The 18,036-nt window shown below is 46.2% G+C and overlaps 2 protein-coding genes across 3 annotated transcripts in view; one reads left to right on the forward strand and one right to left on the reverse strand.

Annotated features, from left to right (window-relative positions):
• The window catches only part of SLC31A2 (solute carrier family 31 member 2), a 543,264-nt gene that overhangs the window by 127,234 nt on the left and 397,994 nt on the right, over positions 1-18,036 (forward strand). The window lies entirely within an intron of this gene.
• LOC307207815 (uncharacterized protein) overlaps positions 2,298-18,036 on the reverse strand; it is a 150,760-nt gene continuing 135,021 nt past the window's right edge. For both annotated transcript variants that reach the window (XM_079961896.1, XM_079961897.1), the window contains exons 57-68: positions 16,520-16,573; positions 16,171-16,224; positions 16,001-16,054; positions 15,047-15,100; positions 14,447-14,464; positions 13,043-13,096; positions 12,078-12,140; positions 10,775-10,940; positions 7,809-7,915; positions 6,108-6,188; positions 5,074-5,262; positions 2,298-4,212 (exon numbers count right to left, since the gene is read on the reverse strand). In XM_079961896.1, coding sequence (XP_079818022.1) covers positions 4,063-4,212; positions 5,074-5,262; positions 6,108-6,188; positions 7,809-7,915; positions 10,775-10,940; positions 12,078-12,140; positions 13,043-13,096; positions 14,447-14,464; positions 15,047-15,100; positions 16,001-16,054; positions 16,171-16,224; positions 16,520-16,573 — 1,044 coding nt within the window. In that variant the 3' untranslated portion in view covers positions 2,298-4,062. The remainder of the gene's footprint in view (positions 4,213-5,073; positions 5,263-6,107; positions 6,189-7,808; positions 7,916-10,774; positions 10,941-12,077; positions 12,141-13,042; positions 13,097-14,446; positions 14,465-15,046; positions 15,101-16,000; positions 16,055-16,170; positions 16,225-16,519; positions 16,574-18,036) is intronic.

Consider the following 18,036-nt stretch of genomic DNA (forward strand, 5'->3'; position numbering starts at 1 on the left):
TTCAGGGGGTTGGACGAGGTGACCCTCATGGTCACTTCCAACTTCACAATTCTGTGATAACATAGGGAGGCCTACAGGCTCCCCATCCCTGTTCTAGATGGGGGGGGGGCGTGCAGAGAAAGCAGTCTGCCTCCCTTACACCACCCACCTTTGATGTGGACTGAGATTGTAGCCAAGGAGCAAAGGAGGAGAGAAACTGCGAAAACCATTCCTGGGTATGATCTTCAAGACTTTGTAAATGCAGTGTTTTCCCCTGCCTGAGCTGCCTAGGTTAGAGAGAGCAAGATTCTGCAGCCTGTAGTGTGACTGCAGTATGCACAAGGTATCCCATTTCCTCTGTTTTACCACTGCTTTCCTTGGCAAACACAGCAGGGAAACATTCTCAGAGATTCTGCCAGCCCTTGGCTGGGAGGTGTCCTCCACCTGTTGAAACATGCTTCCCAGCTACTTCCGGATTGAAAAACACGTTATAATCTGTGTAACTGTTACTGGAGGGGTTGCTGTGCTCTTTCTTTGTGTCCTGGGCTAGGAGAAGTGGTGTTGTGAGGCTACAGTTAAGAAGCACCCCTTGGGGAGTCTAGGCAAGATTTTGGTGAAAAGGTGTGTAGCCTGGCTGCTAGACTGAAATCTTCCAATCCGTTTTGAGAGGAAAGCAACTCTGCCCCCAAAATCAACTAGGACTGGGATGCCCTTTGCAAGAGGTGAGCGGCAAGGTTGGGACCATTTGGGTGGTTTGCAGGGTGCGAACTGCAGGATCAAACCAGAGCATCTTGCAAGACTTCCTCTGCAAAGCCTTTCTCTTGGATTTATGTTGCGTCCTCCCTCCCAGGATATCAGAGTGGCATATACGGTTTCTTTATCCCTTCCCTTTGTTGTCACAACAACCCTATGAGGTAGGTTAGGCCAAGAGACAATGATGGCACATAAATAACTAGCACATCACACCAACTCTTCGAAGGGATAAAGGCCTTCAGCACAGCAGTGAAGAGAATGCACCAAATCTACTCCCCACCAGCCTAGCAAACATGGCCAATGGCAACATCTGTAAGACCAAAGGTTCTCTACTTCTCTTCCTCTCCTCTCTCATTGTCAGCTAGTATCTTCAAGACCAAAGTCATAACCCCCCTCCCCTGACAATAAATGCCTTCCTTCTTATCTCAAAGGGCTCTCCTATCTGAGGTTTAGGACTGCCATGAGTCATTGCTCCTCTTAGAAAGCTCATCAAATTTAGCAATTTAACCCTTTTCCTAGCAAGGCTATTTTTGAACATAAAAGAAAACAACTGTCCATTTCTACCCAAGAAAAATTAAACATTTCCAACTTAGTTTCTATTTGGAAGCATTGTTATGAGGACCGGGGATGAGGGAGAGAGAAAGTGCTATTTTCCCCCAGCTAGAAACCCGTTTATTAAAAACCCATAAAAACAAGCATTTTGATAGGAAGCAGTACAAATCCAATCTGAATGACTCCTCCTTCTCTGCAGCTTCTCATCTTCAAACATAATTTCCCTCTTCTTAGAAAGGAGCTTCAGTGACTCTGTGATGCTCTCTAGTGGCTACAAATTAAGTTACTGACAAAATGAACAAACTTTTTTGGTATCTTGTGGAACATGAGGCATTTTGCATCATTAGTGTTCCAGATTCCTCTGGAATTTGTATTAAACAGGGTGGGCATAGGACCCGAAAAAAAGGACCTTCCTTGTTTATGGAAGACAGTTCTTTATTTGAAGGCATTCTCTTGTTCCAAAAATCCAAATCTACCTGTTTATTTAACAAAATTTGAATGCCCCTCAATTGTAATAAAACTGATCAATATATATTGCATTTCTGCTTAAATTATAGTCATTATTCCTAAATTGGCATCTATCCACATATATCAGCAAGTGCAAATTTAGTTCATTCTCTTTGTTTTGTTTTGCGATTGAAATATACTCAGAGTCGCAAAGTGATTTCATGCTCTTTATTCAGCTCATGGTGGTGAGGAGGAATGAATGAATGTCCCCTCAAGGTATCTGCTTTATATACATTATTTACACAATGGGCTGCACATGATTGGCTAATTCCGGAATTCTACTGTAAGCCAATCAGGTTGTGGATTCACTTCTATCTGGAGCATGATTGGGTAGTTCCTGCCAACCAATCATACTGCTGCATTGTTCTAGGACCAATCAGACTGCTGCATTCTGAATCCTATTGTTCTAGGACCAATCAGACTGCTGCCTTTTGGATCCTATTGTTCTAGGACCAATCAGACTGCTGCAGTTTGGATCCTATTCAACTCAGTACATAACAGCGATGCATCCAGGGGTATAGGAAGGGGGGTGCATGGGGTGCAGCCCACCCCGGGTGTCATCCTTGAGGGGGATGACAAAATGGCACACCGCGGGGGGTGGCACTTACCGTAGGGCCTGGCCTGCAGTGCGCCCGAGCCACACGTCTCTCCTGGGAGTGACACAGTGGCTTGGCGCTCTGCACTGCTCAAAACAGCAGCGTGCGGCTTGTGTCTGCTAGGCGGACTACATGGGCAGCTTGCCACAGCGGCCCCCTGGGCAGCTTGCCCCGCCCCTGCTGCTCTGGGTGCTGGAGCAGCTAGCTAAGCCCCTGGATACATCCCCTTTGTGAAGTGCATCTTAATTGATTGATCTCCTGCATTTGCCTGTTGATGTTCATAATGCACAGTAGCACATAGTCAGATGTTAACATTTCATTCCTCTCCAAAATGAGGGGGGGGAGAAACACTGGAATGCTTTTGCTTTACAAGGACAAAATGAGGCAGTGGTGGACCAGTTTTTGAAATTGTGTCTTTTCACACAGAGAGGAAAACATGCTTCAGGTTTTGCAGTCCTTGAAATAAAATAAAACCCCAAACCAAGTTCTGGAATCCTGCACTTTTCAAGTTGTTTTAAACCAAGAAAGGCAAACCTCCAGATGGTCTGATGCAGCCCACCAGGCCTTTCCCTAGGCCAGGGAACCTTACGCACAGGGGACAAATGTGGCCCTCTAGACCTCTCTATCTGGCCCTCAGGCATCTCCCTAGGCCATGCCCCTCACAGTCCTGTTTGGTACCCTCATTGGGTCTTTGTTGCCTGTCTGAAATGTGTCCTTGAACTCTGATAATGCCTCTTGCTTGTCTGGATGGGAGATAGAGAGGAGTGTGCGAGTGCATGTAGAAACTAACCTACTGTACTGAATTCAAACACTGAGGGCAAAGGAAAACAGGTCAGCTGACATAACTGTGAATGACCGGTGTGAAGTTCTACCCCATTCCCATCAGAGTTGGCCTTCAGGCTATGGGAGATATATGGAACTGGCCCGTGGGTTGGATCAAGTTCCTTCCCTCTAATTTAACATGCTAAGTGTTATGCCGCTCAGAATAGAACACTGCAGATTCATGGGAACAGAGGGACACAGGGTATACAAAACAACAGCAAAGTCACCCTGGACTGACCCCATGAAAGGGACCACAGGTTATTTGTGCAATTCAGCAATTCAAAATAGGACTAATGCTGATTGCATTTAGCTCCACTAAGCTGCATTAATTTACTGGCTGAATTTTACAAATGTAATTAAGGGTTAATATGTTTCTAAAGGCACAACAATTTTAATAGGTACAGACCAGGTTGAAAATCAACAGGTTCAATTTTTCCCCATCACTGCACACTGGAGGAAAGAAATTGCACCAGGATTCTGTGATTGTTAAATATAAAGACCATAAAAAAGACTACGCAGCCTCCCCCAAGGTCATAGCTGTCAACTTTTCCCTTTTTTAAAGGGAAATTCCCTTATTCCGAATAGGATTCCTCGCAAGAAAAGGGAAAAGTTGACAGCTATGCCCAAGGTAACTCAATAACATCTCCACTGGGACTTAAATTAACACCTTTTTACATACAGAAATGAGTTGTAAAACAATATCCTTCAGAAGGAATGCAACTTTAGACAAAGAACTCATAAATAGGAACAGTAGCTTTTAAGGGCCACATTGTTCTGTACAAGATTTTCTCTCTTTTCTCTGAAGTTTTGCTTCCACAAGAGGAAAGATGCATTCATTTGTTCAAAGTCAATCTTAGCTGAAGCAAACAGGCCCAACCGTGAACCCGAACTGATGAGAGACGTCCCCATTATGAAACACAGCTAGGTCACGCACAGGCAAAAGGGTAAGGTCCTCCGTGGAGAAATGGAAGATGGTGTCAATGATAGAAGATTCATTGTCCAGCTGAAATATGCAAGGCAGAATTATTAGGCAAGAGCCAAATCTTTCATTTTGCAACGCAAAACCTTCACACATGCAACTTGCTAGACTATATTGTTTTGAAGATAGGCTGAGAAATGTGTGTGAATAATTCCCCATCGTGCTGGCAGCTCAGATCTGTATCTGCCCTACCTGTTGCAAGATAACTTTGACAGGTGGGCATGGCCACTGTAAGGGGAATCAGCCAATTCCCCTTACTCAGACTGCATTAAGGATATTGTTAGAAGAACCAGCTTACTCAAATCATATTAGGACTTTGTTAAGAATGTTTATGCAGGCCAAACCCAGCCTTGAGTGAGTCTGATAGAGAGCAGGCACCCTGTTCTTCTTGATGAATCTGGCACCCAGCTCAGATAGTGTAGGTATGCTTTTCCTCTGAGAAGGTGGCCTCATTTTTATGCATGCATAAAGGTAAGGTGAGGGGATGCCTCCATCTAATTTATAGGCCTGTGGACTCCACTTCTGTAGGTTCTCTCAAGCAGCCGCTCTTCTGTTTGACCAAGTAAAGGACCCTCCTAGTGTCCTCTTTATTGACTTTCCCCTTATGCATGAGGAGAAATTCCTCATACTTTAGGGTGGACATATAGATGGTGTTTTTCACCCTTGTTCCACTCCATTAAAATTGTAGGGAAGGGGGTGTAGCTCAGTGGTAGGGCAACTATCTTGCATGCAGAAGGTCCCAGGTTCAACCCTTGGCATCTCAAGGCATGCCTGGGAGAGATTCCTTGATTGAAACCCTGGAGAGCTGCTGCCAGTCAGTGTAGACAATATTGGTTTGACTCAGAGGCAGCTTCCTATGTCAGTCATGCATTTCCTTCCACTTACTGTGCACCCTTCAAGGACAGCCGCATAACTCTGCTCTTGGGAGTCGGTAAGGAACCTGATTTCTTTTTCCAGCTGCAGCTTGCCCCCATCTGGATGAGGTCTGCAGGAATACGACACCTTCTGGGTGGCCAGGCTGCTATGAAGCTTCAGGAAACGTAGCTGGACAGTGGTCGTATCCTGGTACTCCAGCTGCAGCAACCAAGAGAGGACAGAGGGTTAAGAGTTGGCCAAAGCTGGTCAAGCTTGCAGGGCTGAACACTATCTTGTGTGTGTGTTGAGGGGTGGGAGGATATCATCACACCTCATGTAGAAAGCTAGAATGTCAGGAGCGAAGGATTCCAACCAAACACATCATTTCTTTCTACCTGCTTTGGTGCTCCTGCCATTTAGGACTGCATTTTAAAATGCAGATAGAGGGATTTGAAACACTAGGATGTCAGGGGAAAGGATAAAACTCCTTTCTGCTCAATAAGTTCAAATTCACCAGGTCACTTAGGCAAGCCCCACCCCCCCTCTTTGTTGAAGTACAGCTCCCATAATTGCTGGTCATTGCCCATGCCTGCTGAGGCTGATGGGAGTTGTACTTCAGCACTGTCTGCAGGGCCAAAGGTTTCCCACACCTGATGCAGAGGATTGCATGTATTAATAGGCAAGTCAGGTACCAAGTTATGATGACTAAGTAGGGATGGAGAAGGCGCTTGGTTTTGTTTGCATTGGAACTACCTAATTCACAGTTCTAGAATGAATGCACAAACCAAAATACAGCTATCCTTTGAAATTTTTGCTTCTCTGAATTTTGCAATGCAGTTCTCTGAGCAAACATCATGTAGAAAAAAAAATGCACATATTAGAGAACGGTGTGCATAAAAATGTATTACAATCAGAGGGAAATTTTATTGCATAGGAGTGTGTATTATCCAAAACTGCAGCCAGAAATGTGCCTGTTACGAGACATTTGTACCAAAATGCTGATGAGCTTTCCAGAGGGAAAATTTTGTGATGGAAACTTCAGTGTTGCTTACAGAGAAGCTTACCATGAAACCACCAGGCAGGGAACTGAACCACTGGAAGGTGTTTTCCAAAGCATATGCCCTCAACCAGGCTTTGATGGGGACCTGATGGTTTAAAAACACACAGAGAGAGTTCATCAAAGATCACAGATTTTTACAGTGATTAGAAACCCCTGTTGGGCACAGAGCAGTAACACAGAGCAAGGCTTTCAGGGTGGCTGCCCCTGATTTGTGGGAACAGCATCCCTGTTGAGATACGACAGGCAGTCCCACACCACTGTTTCCATTATCTGGAAATAATTGAAGGTCTTTTCATTGTGATGCCAGGCACCTTCATTATGCAGTTTCCATAACGAGCTGAACATGCATCTCTTTATCCTGGCCTTTAACATTATGTGTGTGTGTGTGTGTTGTTTAGTCATTTAGTCATGTCCGCCATGGACCAGAGAGCGCCAGGCACCCCTGTCTTTCACTGCCTCCCGCAGTTTGGTCAAACTCATGCTGGTAGCTTTGAGAACACTGTCCAACCATCTCGTCCTCTGCTGTCCCCTTCTCCTTGTGCCCTCAATCTTTCCCAACATCAGGGCCTTTTCCAGGGAGTCTTATCTTCTCATGAGGTGGCCAAAGTATAGGTAAAGGGACCCCTGACCATTAGGTCCAGTTGTGACCGACTCTGGGGTTGCGACACTCATCTCGCTTTATTGGCTGAGGGAGCCGAAGTACAGCTTCCGGGTCATGTGGCCAGCATGACTAAGCCGCTTCTGGCAAACCAGAGCAGTGCACAGAAACACTGTTTACCTTCCCGTCCGAGTGGTACCTATTTATCTACTTGCACTTTGTGCTTTCGAACTGCTAGGTTGGCAGGAGCTGGGACCGAGCAACAGGAGCTCACCCCGTCACAGGGATTCGAACCGCTGACCTTCTGATCAGCAAGTCCTAGGCTCTGTGGTTTAACCCACAGCACTACCTGCGGCCAAAGTATGGATGCACCCTATTCTTGTGATGGTAGCTTGTTTTAAACTGCTTTTGATATTGTATTTTTAAATCGCTGCAACATGCCCTAGGACTTTATGGTGAAGGGTTGGTAAGAAATTGGGAGGGATCCTGAGGATCATCTAATCTGCAGGGAAGAGTATTTTGATATTATTCTTTAAACACACACACAACACAGCCAGCTAAGAAGCACTTTGCAATTAATTACACAGCAGCACTGTGGCAATGGCACATATGATCATAGTATTGTAGATTTGGAAGAGACCCTGAGGATCATCTAGTCCAACCTGCAACCCTGGCGTTATCATCACTATCCTCTTACCAACTGAGATGATGATGATAACAACAACAACAACAACAACAATTTTAAGCTGTTTTATGGTATGTTTGTAAACCACCTTGAGATGCATGTAAAAGGTGATCAATAGGTTTATTAGTAATAACGATGATGTAATCAGTGACTTTAACCTGTTTTCAACTGCTTGCAATATTGTATTTTTTAATGGCTTGAACCTGCCCTGGGATGTTACAGTGAAGGGTGGGTTAATAATTGAAACAATAATAAGCAAAAGGATAATATGTTAGCTGTTTTTATTGCATGCATGTAAAAGGAGAACCACACATTGAATCACACATTTAATAATAATAATAGTAACAACAACAACAGCAACAGCAATGGTGTTGGGTGCATGACTGAGCTTTCGCCCTGCTCAGAAACCTTAGAATTCTTACTTGGTTTTGCACAGGAGAAATACAAGTCTCTCCCCCAGCCGTGAAGTTGCAAAATGCCACCAAAGAGTCTTGTGGGCTGCCTTGGTTGGGGTCTATGTAGTAATGCCCTGAAATGAAACAAATTTCCTTTATAACTAGCCTGCTAAGAGACTAAGCAGCATCGTGCTTTCAAGCCCCCTTCTCCCCAGCCAGCTTAGAGAGGCACGTGGCAAGGATCTTAGCAGGCTGATAAAACAAATAGGCCTCCTACCAAACAGGCCTGTGGAGAAGGGTACAGAGCACAGTCAGCATTGAGAACCAAGCTGATTGGCAGAGGAGCCTGCACACTTGCCTGCATGGAATTTCTGGTAACCCAAGGCTATTAGGAAAGTTGCATTACAAGGTAATGGTAATATTTATTTATTTTTATTTGATTTGTTTTCTAAAGAGCAAACAACCAAACAGTGAAGCGAATCAATTGTAAAAAGAAAAAACCCAAGCTTTAAAGGACTTCCAAATCAGGACTTCTTAGCTCTAGCTCAGGGGTCAGAAATTTTTTTCATCAGGGGGCCGGTCCACTGCCCCTCAGTCCTTGTGGGGCACCGGGCTATATTTTGAAAAATATAAATACAGTGGTGCCTCGCAAGACGAAATTAATTCGTTCCGCGAGTTGCTTCGTCTTGCGATTTTTTCGTCTTGCGGAGCGCGGATTCCCCGGGTATTAACGGCTTTAAGAAAAAGGAAGCAAACCTGCAAGACGTTTTCGTCTTGCGAAGCAAGCCCATAGGGAAATTCATCTTGTGAAGCAACTCAAGAAACGAAAAACCCTTTCGTCTTGCGCGTTTTTCGTCTAGCGAGGCATTCGTCTTGCGGGGCACCACTGTACCCTGCAAGCCGGTCCCGCAGCTGCCTCCAGACCTGGAGGAGGAACGCACTCTGCATGTGCTCAGGAGCATGTCTTGGTGCTGCCTGCTCACCAGCATTGTTGATGAGCAGCAGCCACTCCATTGGCCCATATCCGCGGAGCTCCCAGGCGATGTGCACCACGCGCTGCAGCCTGTCATCCAAGGCCAGGACTGACTGAGCGGGCGGCAGGGTCCGTGGGCTGGATTTACGAGCCTGGTGGGCCACATCCGGCCCCCAGGCTGTAGTTTGCCAACCCTTGCTCTAGCTAGAGTCAAGTGAAAATGTTTGTGGGGATTTGGGGATACAAACTTATCCACTAGTCACATTTTGTTGCTCTCAATGGATACTGTTGCCATTCTACACACACACACACACACACACACACACACACACTCCCCCAATGCCCTGGATGTCAAGCCATTTGCAGGCAATTCTGGTGGAAATAGCAACTTCCTCATGGACAAGCTTTGCGGGTGGGTTTCTTGCCAGTGTAGGTGGGTTAGATTCACAGAACCATAAAATTATAGAGCTGGAAGGGACCACAAGGGTCTTCAAGCCCAACTCCCTGCAATGAAAGAATCTCAACTAGATCATACGTGACATATCCAACCTCTACTTAAAAACCTCCAAGGAAGGAGAGTCCAGCACCTCCAAGCTTGCTCCATTCTCCATGTAACAATCCTTTATATATTTGAAGATGGCTGTCATATCTCCTCTCAATCTCCTCTAAACACAACCAACACTCTCAACCGTTCCTCATAAGGCTTGGTTTCCTTTGATCATCTTGGTTGCACACGTTCCAGCTTGTCAATATCCTTTTTAAATTAAGATGCAGTGTGGTGCAATGGTTAGAATGTTAAGACTAGGATTTGGGAGAGCAGGGTTCGAATCTCCACTCAGCTATGAAGCCCTCTGGGTGACCTTGGGCCAGTCACAATCTCTTTGCCTAACCAACCTCACAGGGTCAGGAGGATGAAATAGGGAGGAGGATAACCATGTATACCACCTTGAGATCCTTGGAAGATAAAGGTGGTATATAAATGTAATAACTAAATAAACAAGTGGGCTGAGTGATGGATATAATTCTGTGATGGCCTGGGACTTGGGCTCGGAGCTGGAGGAGTCTCAATCCACACCGGATCCTCTGCCTCAGGTGGCATCTGAACCGAGTCTGGGGCCTGATTCTGAAGAGCCCCAGTTTGCACAGGCTCCCCTGCAACAAGCACCAGCTGGGCCAAGTCAGGGGCCTGAGCCTGCCCTGGCTCCAGATGTGGGGATTACCTCATTGCCCTCTGCTGGGCAATCACATACAGCTGCTCCACTACCAGTTGGGTCAGGAGAGGCTGAGGTCTAGTAACCCACCAACATTTCCCAAGCTGCAGAGACTCATGTCTGAGAGAAGGAGAGACCTGAGTACTCACAGGAGGAGTGCTCGCCTTTGGGCAAGACAGGGAGGTGAGTCACCGGGGGATCAGGACCGGCCGTTACCCCGTCAGAGATAAAAGGCTGCCGGACCCCGCCCCAGGTTGCGGGAGCAACATTGCTGTTTGCTAGAACCTGCCTGAGACCCTGTGCCTGACCTAGCCTAGTTTCCTGCCTTGGCCCTGTTCGACTGACTCCTCGCGGAATCCTTGGATTAGGGACCGGACCTGGACCGCGTGGTTTGGGTTAACCCCTGGGCCCAGCACAAATTCTTACTGTTGTTGAATGAATTAGGACAGACAGACAGACAGAAAGTACTTCATACTGTGCATAGTTAAACTATGGAACTTGCTCTCACAGGAGGCAATGATGGCCCTCAGCTTGGATGGTTTTAAAACAGGCCTACACAGAATCATGGAGGATCGGGCTGCCAATGGCCACTAGCCATGATGGCTTTGCTCTGCCTCTGTGGTTGAAGGCAGTATGCCTCTGAATACTAGTGGCTGGGAATTGCAGGTGGGAAGAGTGCTGTTGTACTTGGGTCCTGCTTGTAGGTCAACAGTTGGGGCATCTGGTTGGCCCACTGTGAGGATTCTGGACTAGATGGGCCTTTGACCCAGCGGGGCTCTTCTTCAGTTCTTCAGTTCTTATGTTCCTACCATCTGGGAGATGGGGTTGTGCCAGCAGAAGCTCTTTGCAAGTGGCAGCTGGGTAGTCTCTGGTCCCATTTGGAGGATCTACCAGGAGCTTCAGTTCTCGTCCCAAGCTATCCATGAGGCTCCACACATAGTCATAGTTCAGCTTCCTTGCTGAATAAATTAGATGCTAGCAAAATAAAAATAAAAGGAAATGAAGCAGAATACAAAGTCAAGCCACTGTCAGGTATGGTGTCCCATGTCAATATCAATCAAACCATGTAGAAGATAATAAAGAATGGGGGTGTGTGGGTGCCCCACAATAAGCTTTGTGCCACTGCAGATCATGCATAGAGGAGGTGCATGCTCTCCATCAGAGTGCAAGTTGAATCCTCCCAAAAAAATTAGAAGTCGTGAGTTATATCCAACAAAGTTCTACTCACAGCAGACCCACAGAAATTAATGTATGCCATTCCCATAAATTTCAATGGATCTGCTCTGAATAGGACTTTCATGGCATATAACCCTATCCTTGTGAAATTTGCAGTTCTTTGAATTTTGGTGTGCAGTCCTGTGCTGAACCAAAGGTAAACTGTTCCAGAAGCTCTGCAAACACCATCTTGGTAGTCACGATAACCCCACAATTAATTACTAGTTGTTTTAACAATAAGCTCATATATGTTTATATTCACTTGCTTCGATATAAGCTAATTGGATTGTTTCGCTGCTATCCTTATCTGTGGGCTTGGGGTGCTGGGCTCTGAGCCCAGAAAGGGGAACTATCTGTATTTGTCATCTATGCCCTCATCTGTTCAGGTGAAGTGATGGGAAGGCCTGGCCAAAGTGCTGCTTTGTGTATAAAGAATGTATGCATGTTTGCTTGGGTGCAGACCAGCCATCTTCTTGCTGTGGTGTCTGTCCTGCATTTGTAAATGCTGAGACCTGGCAGGCTGATTTGCAGTGAGTCTAGACCTTTCTTGAACAAAGCACTAGAACTGATCACTCTTGTGTTTTTGACATGGTATCCTGCACCAAATCACTCCCATGAGCCCTCCTTTGGGCTTGCGGTTCAGAACAACTCCTCTAACTAAAAAATGCACACATATACAGTATTAGAGGAAACTGTGCATAAACATGCATATATTTGTGAAAATATAAAAAATGCAATAAAGTGTTTTGTAAAAATGTGTGTATTCACATTAAAATGCTAATTAACTTTCCTGAGAGCTTCTAAAAAATGATGTCAGAAAGTGGTGCAAAAATATGGCAAACAAAACTTAAGATTGGGAAAATGAGAAAGTGGAAGAAACTGACAGGGCATAACTACCTTCAAGTCTTCCATGGAGATGTTCAGTGAAGCACCAGGGGGTCCAGGAACACCAGGCATGCCCTATAAGTAAGAAAGAGTATCATCAATCCTGTTTTGGAAAGCCTGGTGCTCAGTGCTATGGTCCTCAGGCTTCTTTGGTACTCCTGGTGTTTGGGAAAAAGAGGTTCTGAAACGACATGCATTACACATGCTTCTGCATTCAATATGCATGCCCTGAAACTTAATACATCCCGAGAAATGCCTGCTTGCATCTGAATGAGGAACTATCTAACTAGCACAATACAAAAATACCAAATCCACACCAATGCATAATCCAGACATGTCCCAAGTCCATTTCAGGTGCCTAATTTGGCCCGCCGGCAGTTTATTTATTTCCTGGGGTAAAATCCTAAAAACACCTTTGGGTTTGAATAATAAAAAAAGCTCAAGAACTTCAATCCTAAAAAAAGGTCAACAATAACTTTGGTCAGCCCTTTGGTCAGCCTCCATGGCCCTTCACTTCATCAAATCTGGCTCTCTTTGAAAAAAGTTTGGACACCACTGGCATAAACTGAAACACAAACTATCCTGAGAGATTTGCACTTCTCTGAATTTTGCAGTTCAGTTCTTCAACCAAACAGTATGTAGAAAAACACATATATTAGGGGGAAATGTGAGGCGTATGGGGTGTTAAGGGAGGGGTAGTACCTCTGATAGGAGACATGTCATGGTTCTTCCCGGGTAGTTTGCCCACCTTTAGTCTCCCCCACCCTGCACTCAGCTCTCACCTGTGGCACCTAGAAGCTGTCAGCATGTGACAGTAGCCACACCCCAGGAAATGCCTTCAACTGGCTAGCTAGTAAAAATAACAATGACCATTTCTTTTTTTTTTAAAGGATGCTTGCTGTTTTTAGTATGCATGGAGGAAATCTTGCAAGTACTTGGTTTGAAAGAAAAATACAGAAAGGGCAGCCTTAACTTACAGGCAGGCCTGGTAGACCTTTTGGTCCTGCGTCACCTTCCAAGCCTTTGAGGCCCTGGTGAAAACAAGAGAGAAGAGACAAGTAAATAACCACTGAGATTTGGACGGTACTTGACTCACAAGGCGGGGCAGGCAGGGTGGGAGGCTGGCTCCCTTACCTTTTGCAGTGCCCTCCATTGATTTTGGAAATAGGGAGGGGGAGTGTTTTGAGGTGGGTGTTGATCTCAGGGAAGGTGAGGGAAGAAGACCAGGGAAGGCTCAGCCTGCACTATAGGAGAGCAGAGCTTGGATGTTGCTTCAGCAAGCACCAGAAAGTGAGCCCTGCTGCTATCCCTATACTGCCATGCCTAGCCCTGACCAGACATTGAGTGCTATGAGGAAGAACCAGATACTCTACTGTTTGAGAACTGGGGGAGCAAGGAAGGGCCCCCTGAATCCAATGCAGAGGGTCCCCTTGTGAGGAAGAGCCTCCTGGGATTGTCAGAGGAGGAGGTGGATTTGCCCCCCAAGTCCCCAAGAAGGCTGGTGCCAAAAGCTTGGTGTGCAGGTTGAAAAGCAAACAGCACAGCTAGGACCCCTGCAGCAGCTCCCTGCCTTTGAAGCTACCACTGTGGTGCAGGGAGTAAGAAACCAGAGATTTGCTGTCAAGAGCCCCTGGCTTGAGATGTCTAAAGGGATAGGCGGGCAAGATTCACATCAATGTCAGTCATTCTTGGGCAGCTGCCAGGGCTCAAGCATCTTAAACCCAGTCTGGCAACTCTCACCCATTACCCCTACCTGCATCAGGCAGTTGTGGCTAGGAGCCTTTGGTCATTTGGTGTTGCTACTGTTCAACTATGACCTGGGAGACCAGGGTTCAAATCTTCACTTGAGTCATGAACCTCACTGGGTGACCTTGTACCAGTCACTCCCTTTCAGCCAGATCTACCTCACAGGGTTGCTGCGATGATAAAGTAGGAGGGGAGGTTAAACCATGTATGCAACCTTCTGCTCCTTGTGATAGATGTGGGATATAAATGGGAGGAATAAATAAACAAATAGATAAATTTCTCATGACATCCTGGAGCCCATGATATGCTGGGGGTTGGGGTGGTTGCCACACGATATCCCATTGCAAGACTATCTCAGGTACCCTTGCGGGGGAACATAAAATGGCAACTGGGGTCTGTTGATGTAGGTGGTGGTGGTGGGGCTCTCACTGCCTCAGGGCCCTCTCAAATCCAGAAATGAGCAAAAGCTTTGCATAAATTGTTGGAGTGCACCAGCTCATGTGCTGAATTGTGAAATCATGGAAGGTGGTGGCATTGAGGACTGCAAGTGAGCATATAAAGAGAATTGGGTACAGCAATGGCAGTGGGGCAGTGTGCATGTATGCAGCGGGGACGGTGGGGGTAGGATTACTTACTTTTTGTCCAAATGTGCCCTGAGAAGAGGAAGAACAAAGACAATACTAGTGAGGAACAATACTTTTGTCCAAAAGAGGTCCCCCTAAAATAACAGTTGCTGGAAAATAATCCTAGGAGATAAACTGAACTAGCTATTGCATTTTGGTTTTGGTAAAAGGATGAACGTGATGAATGCAAACTAAGTCTCTCCTTTTTGGACGTGTTGAATTAGAGCTAGTTCCTTTTTCAAAATGAGTTTTTCAAGTTCTGGATGCCAGGGATTGAGTTTGAGACCTCTGACATGCAAAGCACATGTTCTTCCACTGAGCTATAGTGGTTCACTGAAGTGTGTGTGGGGGAAGGTCTTGTGGACCCTCCCCTACAACTAGCAAAACCAGTGAATGATGCCAGTTTGTAACTTCTGCATGCTTTATACAGGTGGCAGAATATAATAGTTCCCAAGTGGGGGGGGGGGGAATATTGCCTATGTGCAGAATTCTGAATTTATTTAATTTTCCTAATGTGTAAGTAATACATGTCCCATTAAGTCCCTGAAACAAAGAAGCCAAGCCCAACAAATTTATTGCTGTGCAGTTCGAAAAAGGAGGAGGGGAGCTTACTGGTGTGCCAGGGTGTCCAGCAGATCCCCATGTACCACGTGGGCCAACAACACCCTGAAAATGAAGGAGAGAGTGTTAAAAAGGCAACTTGGGCCTGTGTGAAAGCATTTATGTATCTATAATATCTTATATATTTATAGATCTCTTAATACCAGAGCAGTTTACAAAAAAAAATAATGAGTACTATACACATCTTGCACCGACTTAGGCCCTAGACTGTGGGTGCCCAGAAGCATGCATGACATGACATCATGATGTGATGTGATGTGATGTGATGTGATGTGATGTGATGTAACATGCGCAGCTTGGTCTCCACACTCTGCTGCCACCTTCCAGTGCTGCGGCAGGGCTGGAACCTCTACCTCTGCTGCAGAGCCTCTGTTGGGGCCCACTGTGGCCACAGGCGCAGCCCAGAAGCACATCTGTGGCCACAGTGGGCCCCAACAGAGGCCCAGTTGCTGCAGCGCTGCTGGAGAGTTGGAGGTGAGGCAGCGGGCATCAGTGGCTGGGCACCCACATTGGAAATTTTGTGGGTGTGCAGGCACCCCTGGAATTGGCAGCAGTACAACTTTTTTCTCAGGCTTTCCCTGACACAGAAGATGGGGTCCTGTCCCCCCCCCCAATTATTTGTTTCAGTTCTCTGAGTTTCTGTTCTTATACAGTGGTACTTCGGGATGCGAATGGGATCTGTTCCAGAGCCCTGTTCACATCCTGAACGGAACGCAAGATGCGACAGCGCATCTGCACGTGTGTGGGTCACGTTTCGCCGCTTCCATGCATGCATGTGACGTCACTTTGATCATTTGCACATGCGCGAACGGCGAAACCCGGAAGTAACATGCTCCGTTACTTCCAGGTCACTGCGGAGCGCAACACAAAAGCACTCAACCTGAAGCGTATTTATCCCAAGGTAGGACTGTAACTGTTTTACTGTTTTTAACATTGTGTTTTTACCTGCTCCCCTTTTGGTCCTGGCCTCCCAGGAACGCCCACGGGACCTCGCTTACCCTGAAAGAGAAAAAAGTAATCACTGAGGACTAGGCCCTTTTATGTTCAAACTGCTTTTCGCCAATCTTGAAACCTTCACAAACATGGTATGAGCAGCAACAGATTCTCATACGTACCTTAAAACCATTATCCCCCGGGGGACCAAGGTAGCCCATTATGCCTTTGATGCCCTACAGAAAGATGCCCAAGAAATGGAAAAGGATTAGTGATTCTCAACAATGTAAAAAATCAGTCAGTTACAGTAACCTGTGTTACAACAGCCACTCAAACAATAGGGTAGCGAATGCATTGCCTTCCAATGCAATGCCTTCTCCTGAATGGTCAATAGTTACAGGAGCTGCAGTTCAGTATAGAAGGAACCATCTTGGCTACTCTTGTCTTATGCTGTCAGTTGTGAATGCAAGTTTAGCTGGTATATTAGCAAACTGGTAGTATCAAGCTGAGACAGTAGCAATCAGCACCTACTTTTTCTCCTTTGGGCCCCTTGACTCCCTTGCCCCCCCTGAGCCCAGGAACACCCTGTGAATGGAAAAGACAAATAACACAATTATTTATAGTGCTTCATAGTTAGTTACTTCCAGGGTGGCCCCACCTTGCAGATGGATTTCCCCCCAAGCCAACCATACAACTGAAAACACCTCACACATAGGTGCCAACTTCCTGGGGCCCCATGAAGTGGCCCAGCTGGCACTCATGTCTCCACAAGAGGTCCAGAGAGTGGCAACATGAGAACAGGGCCTTATCTGCAGTGGCTCCCTGCTTGTGGAAAGCTGTCCCCAGGAAGGCCTTCTCTCCCAGGCCTTTGGTGAATTAAATGATATATGGCCTTTTAAACTCCAGCACCTCCGGGTGCAAGTAGATAAATAGGGACCGCTTACCAGCGGGAAGGTAAACGGCGTTTCCGTGTGCGGCTCTGGCTCGCCAGAGCAGCGATGTCACGCTGGCCACGTGACCCGGAAGTGTCTCCGGACAGCGCTGGCCCCTGGCCTCTTAAGTGAGATGGGCGCACAACCCCAGAGTCTGTCAAGACTGGCCCGTACGGGCAGGGGTACCTTTACCTTTTTTAAACTCCATTACTATGCTTCATTATTTATTATTATGCTACGCATTTTTGTGTTTTTCTATTGTGATCCTCAGATGAAGGGTAGTATCAAAATTTAATAAATAAAAATAAAACATAATTGGGCCATGTGTTGGTAAGTTCAAAACTTGATGCCCTTGTTGATGATTGGGAAGCTACAGCATGAATGCATCAGAAATTGATAGAGCTCCAATATTAACGCCCCTTCACAGTCACACTGTACCATAAACTCAACAAACTCAATGAAAAACATGGAGAAGGAGCCAAGCAAACATGGTCCTGCTTTGGAATCTGTTTCTTAGACTGCAACCCAGATACACTGAATGCAACAGAGTTTACCTCTGAGTGGATACCTAGGATTGCATTGTTGGTGCAAAAATAACTTTGGCAGAGCAGGGAGGAAAAGAACCTGCAATTATTATTTTTGTTGTTAGAGGAAAAACCTCCAAACTAATAGCAAGGTTTCAAGCCAAGCTGTCTTCTAAGCAGAGCATGCTGGATGGCACATCTTTATTATGGAAAAATCACACCAGTCTATCCTTGCACTTGTTATGCTGCTGAACATCTACACTAATAGGGAACTCATGTGCTATGACCGCTTTGCAGCCATAGCTGTCAACTTTCAGATTTGAAAATAAGGGATCAGGAGCCTCACCTGTCCCGGGGACAGTCTACAGGATATCTAACAATCCGGGATAGCAGTGGGAAACGGCGCTGGAATAAGGGAATTTCCCGCAAAAAAAGGAAAGGTTGACAGCTATGTTTGCAGCCCAAAGGAGGCTACCAAGAAAGAAGAGGGAAGTATCCACACACAGGCAAATGACCGGTTGATGCATGTGGTCATGGCAACCCGGAAGTGTCGGGAAAGGGAATGGAACATGGTGGAATGGGGGTGGGGGCA

The sequence above is a fragment of the Podarcis cretensis genome, assembly GCF_951804945.1.
Source record: "Podarcis cretensis genome assembly, chromosome: Z".
NCBI classification, from domain to species: domain Eukaryota; kingdom Metazoa; phylum Chordata; class Lepidosauria; order Squamata; family Lacertidae; genus Podarcis; species Podarcis cretensis.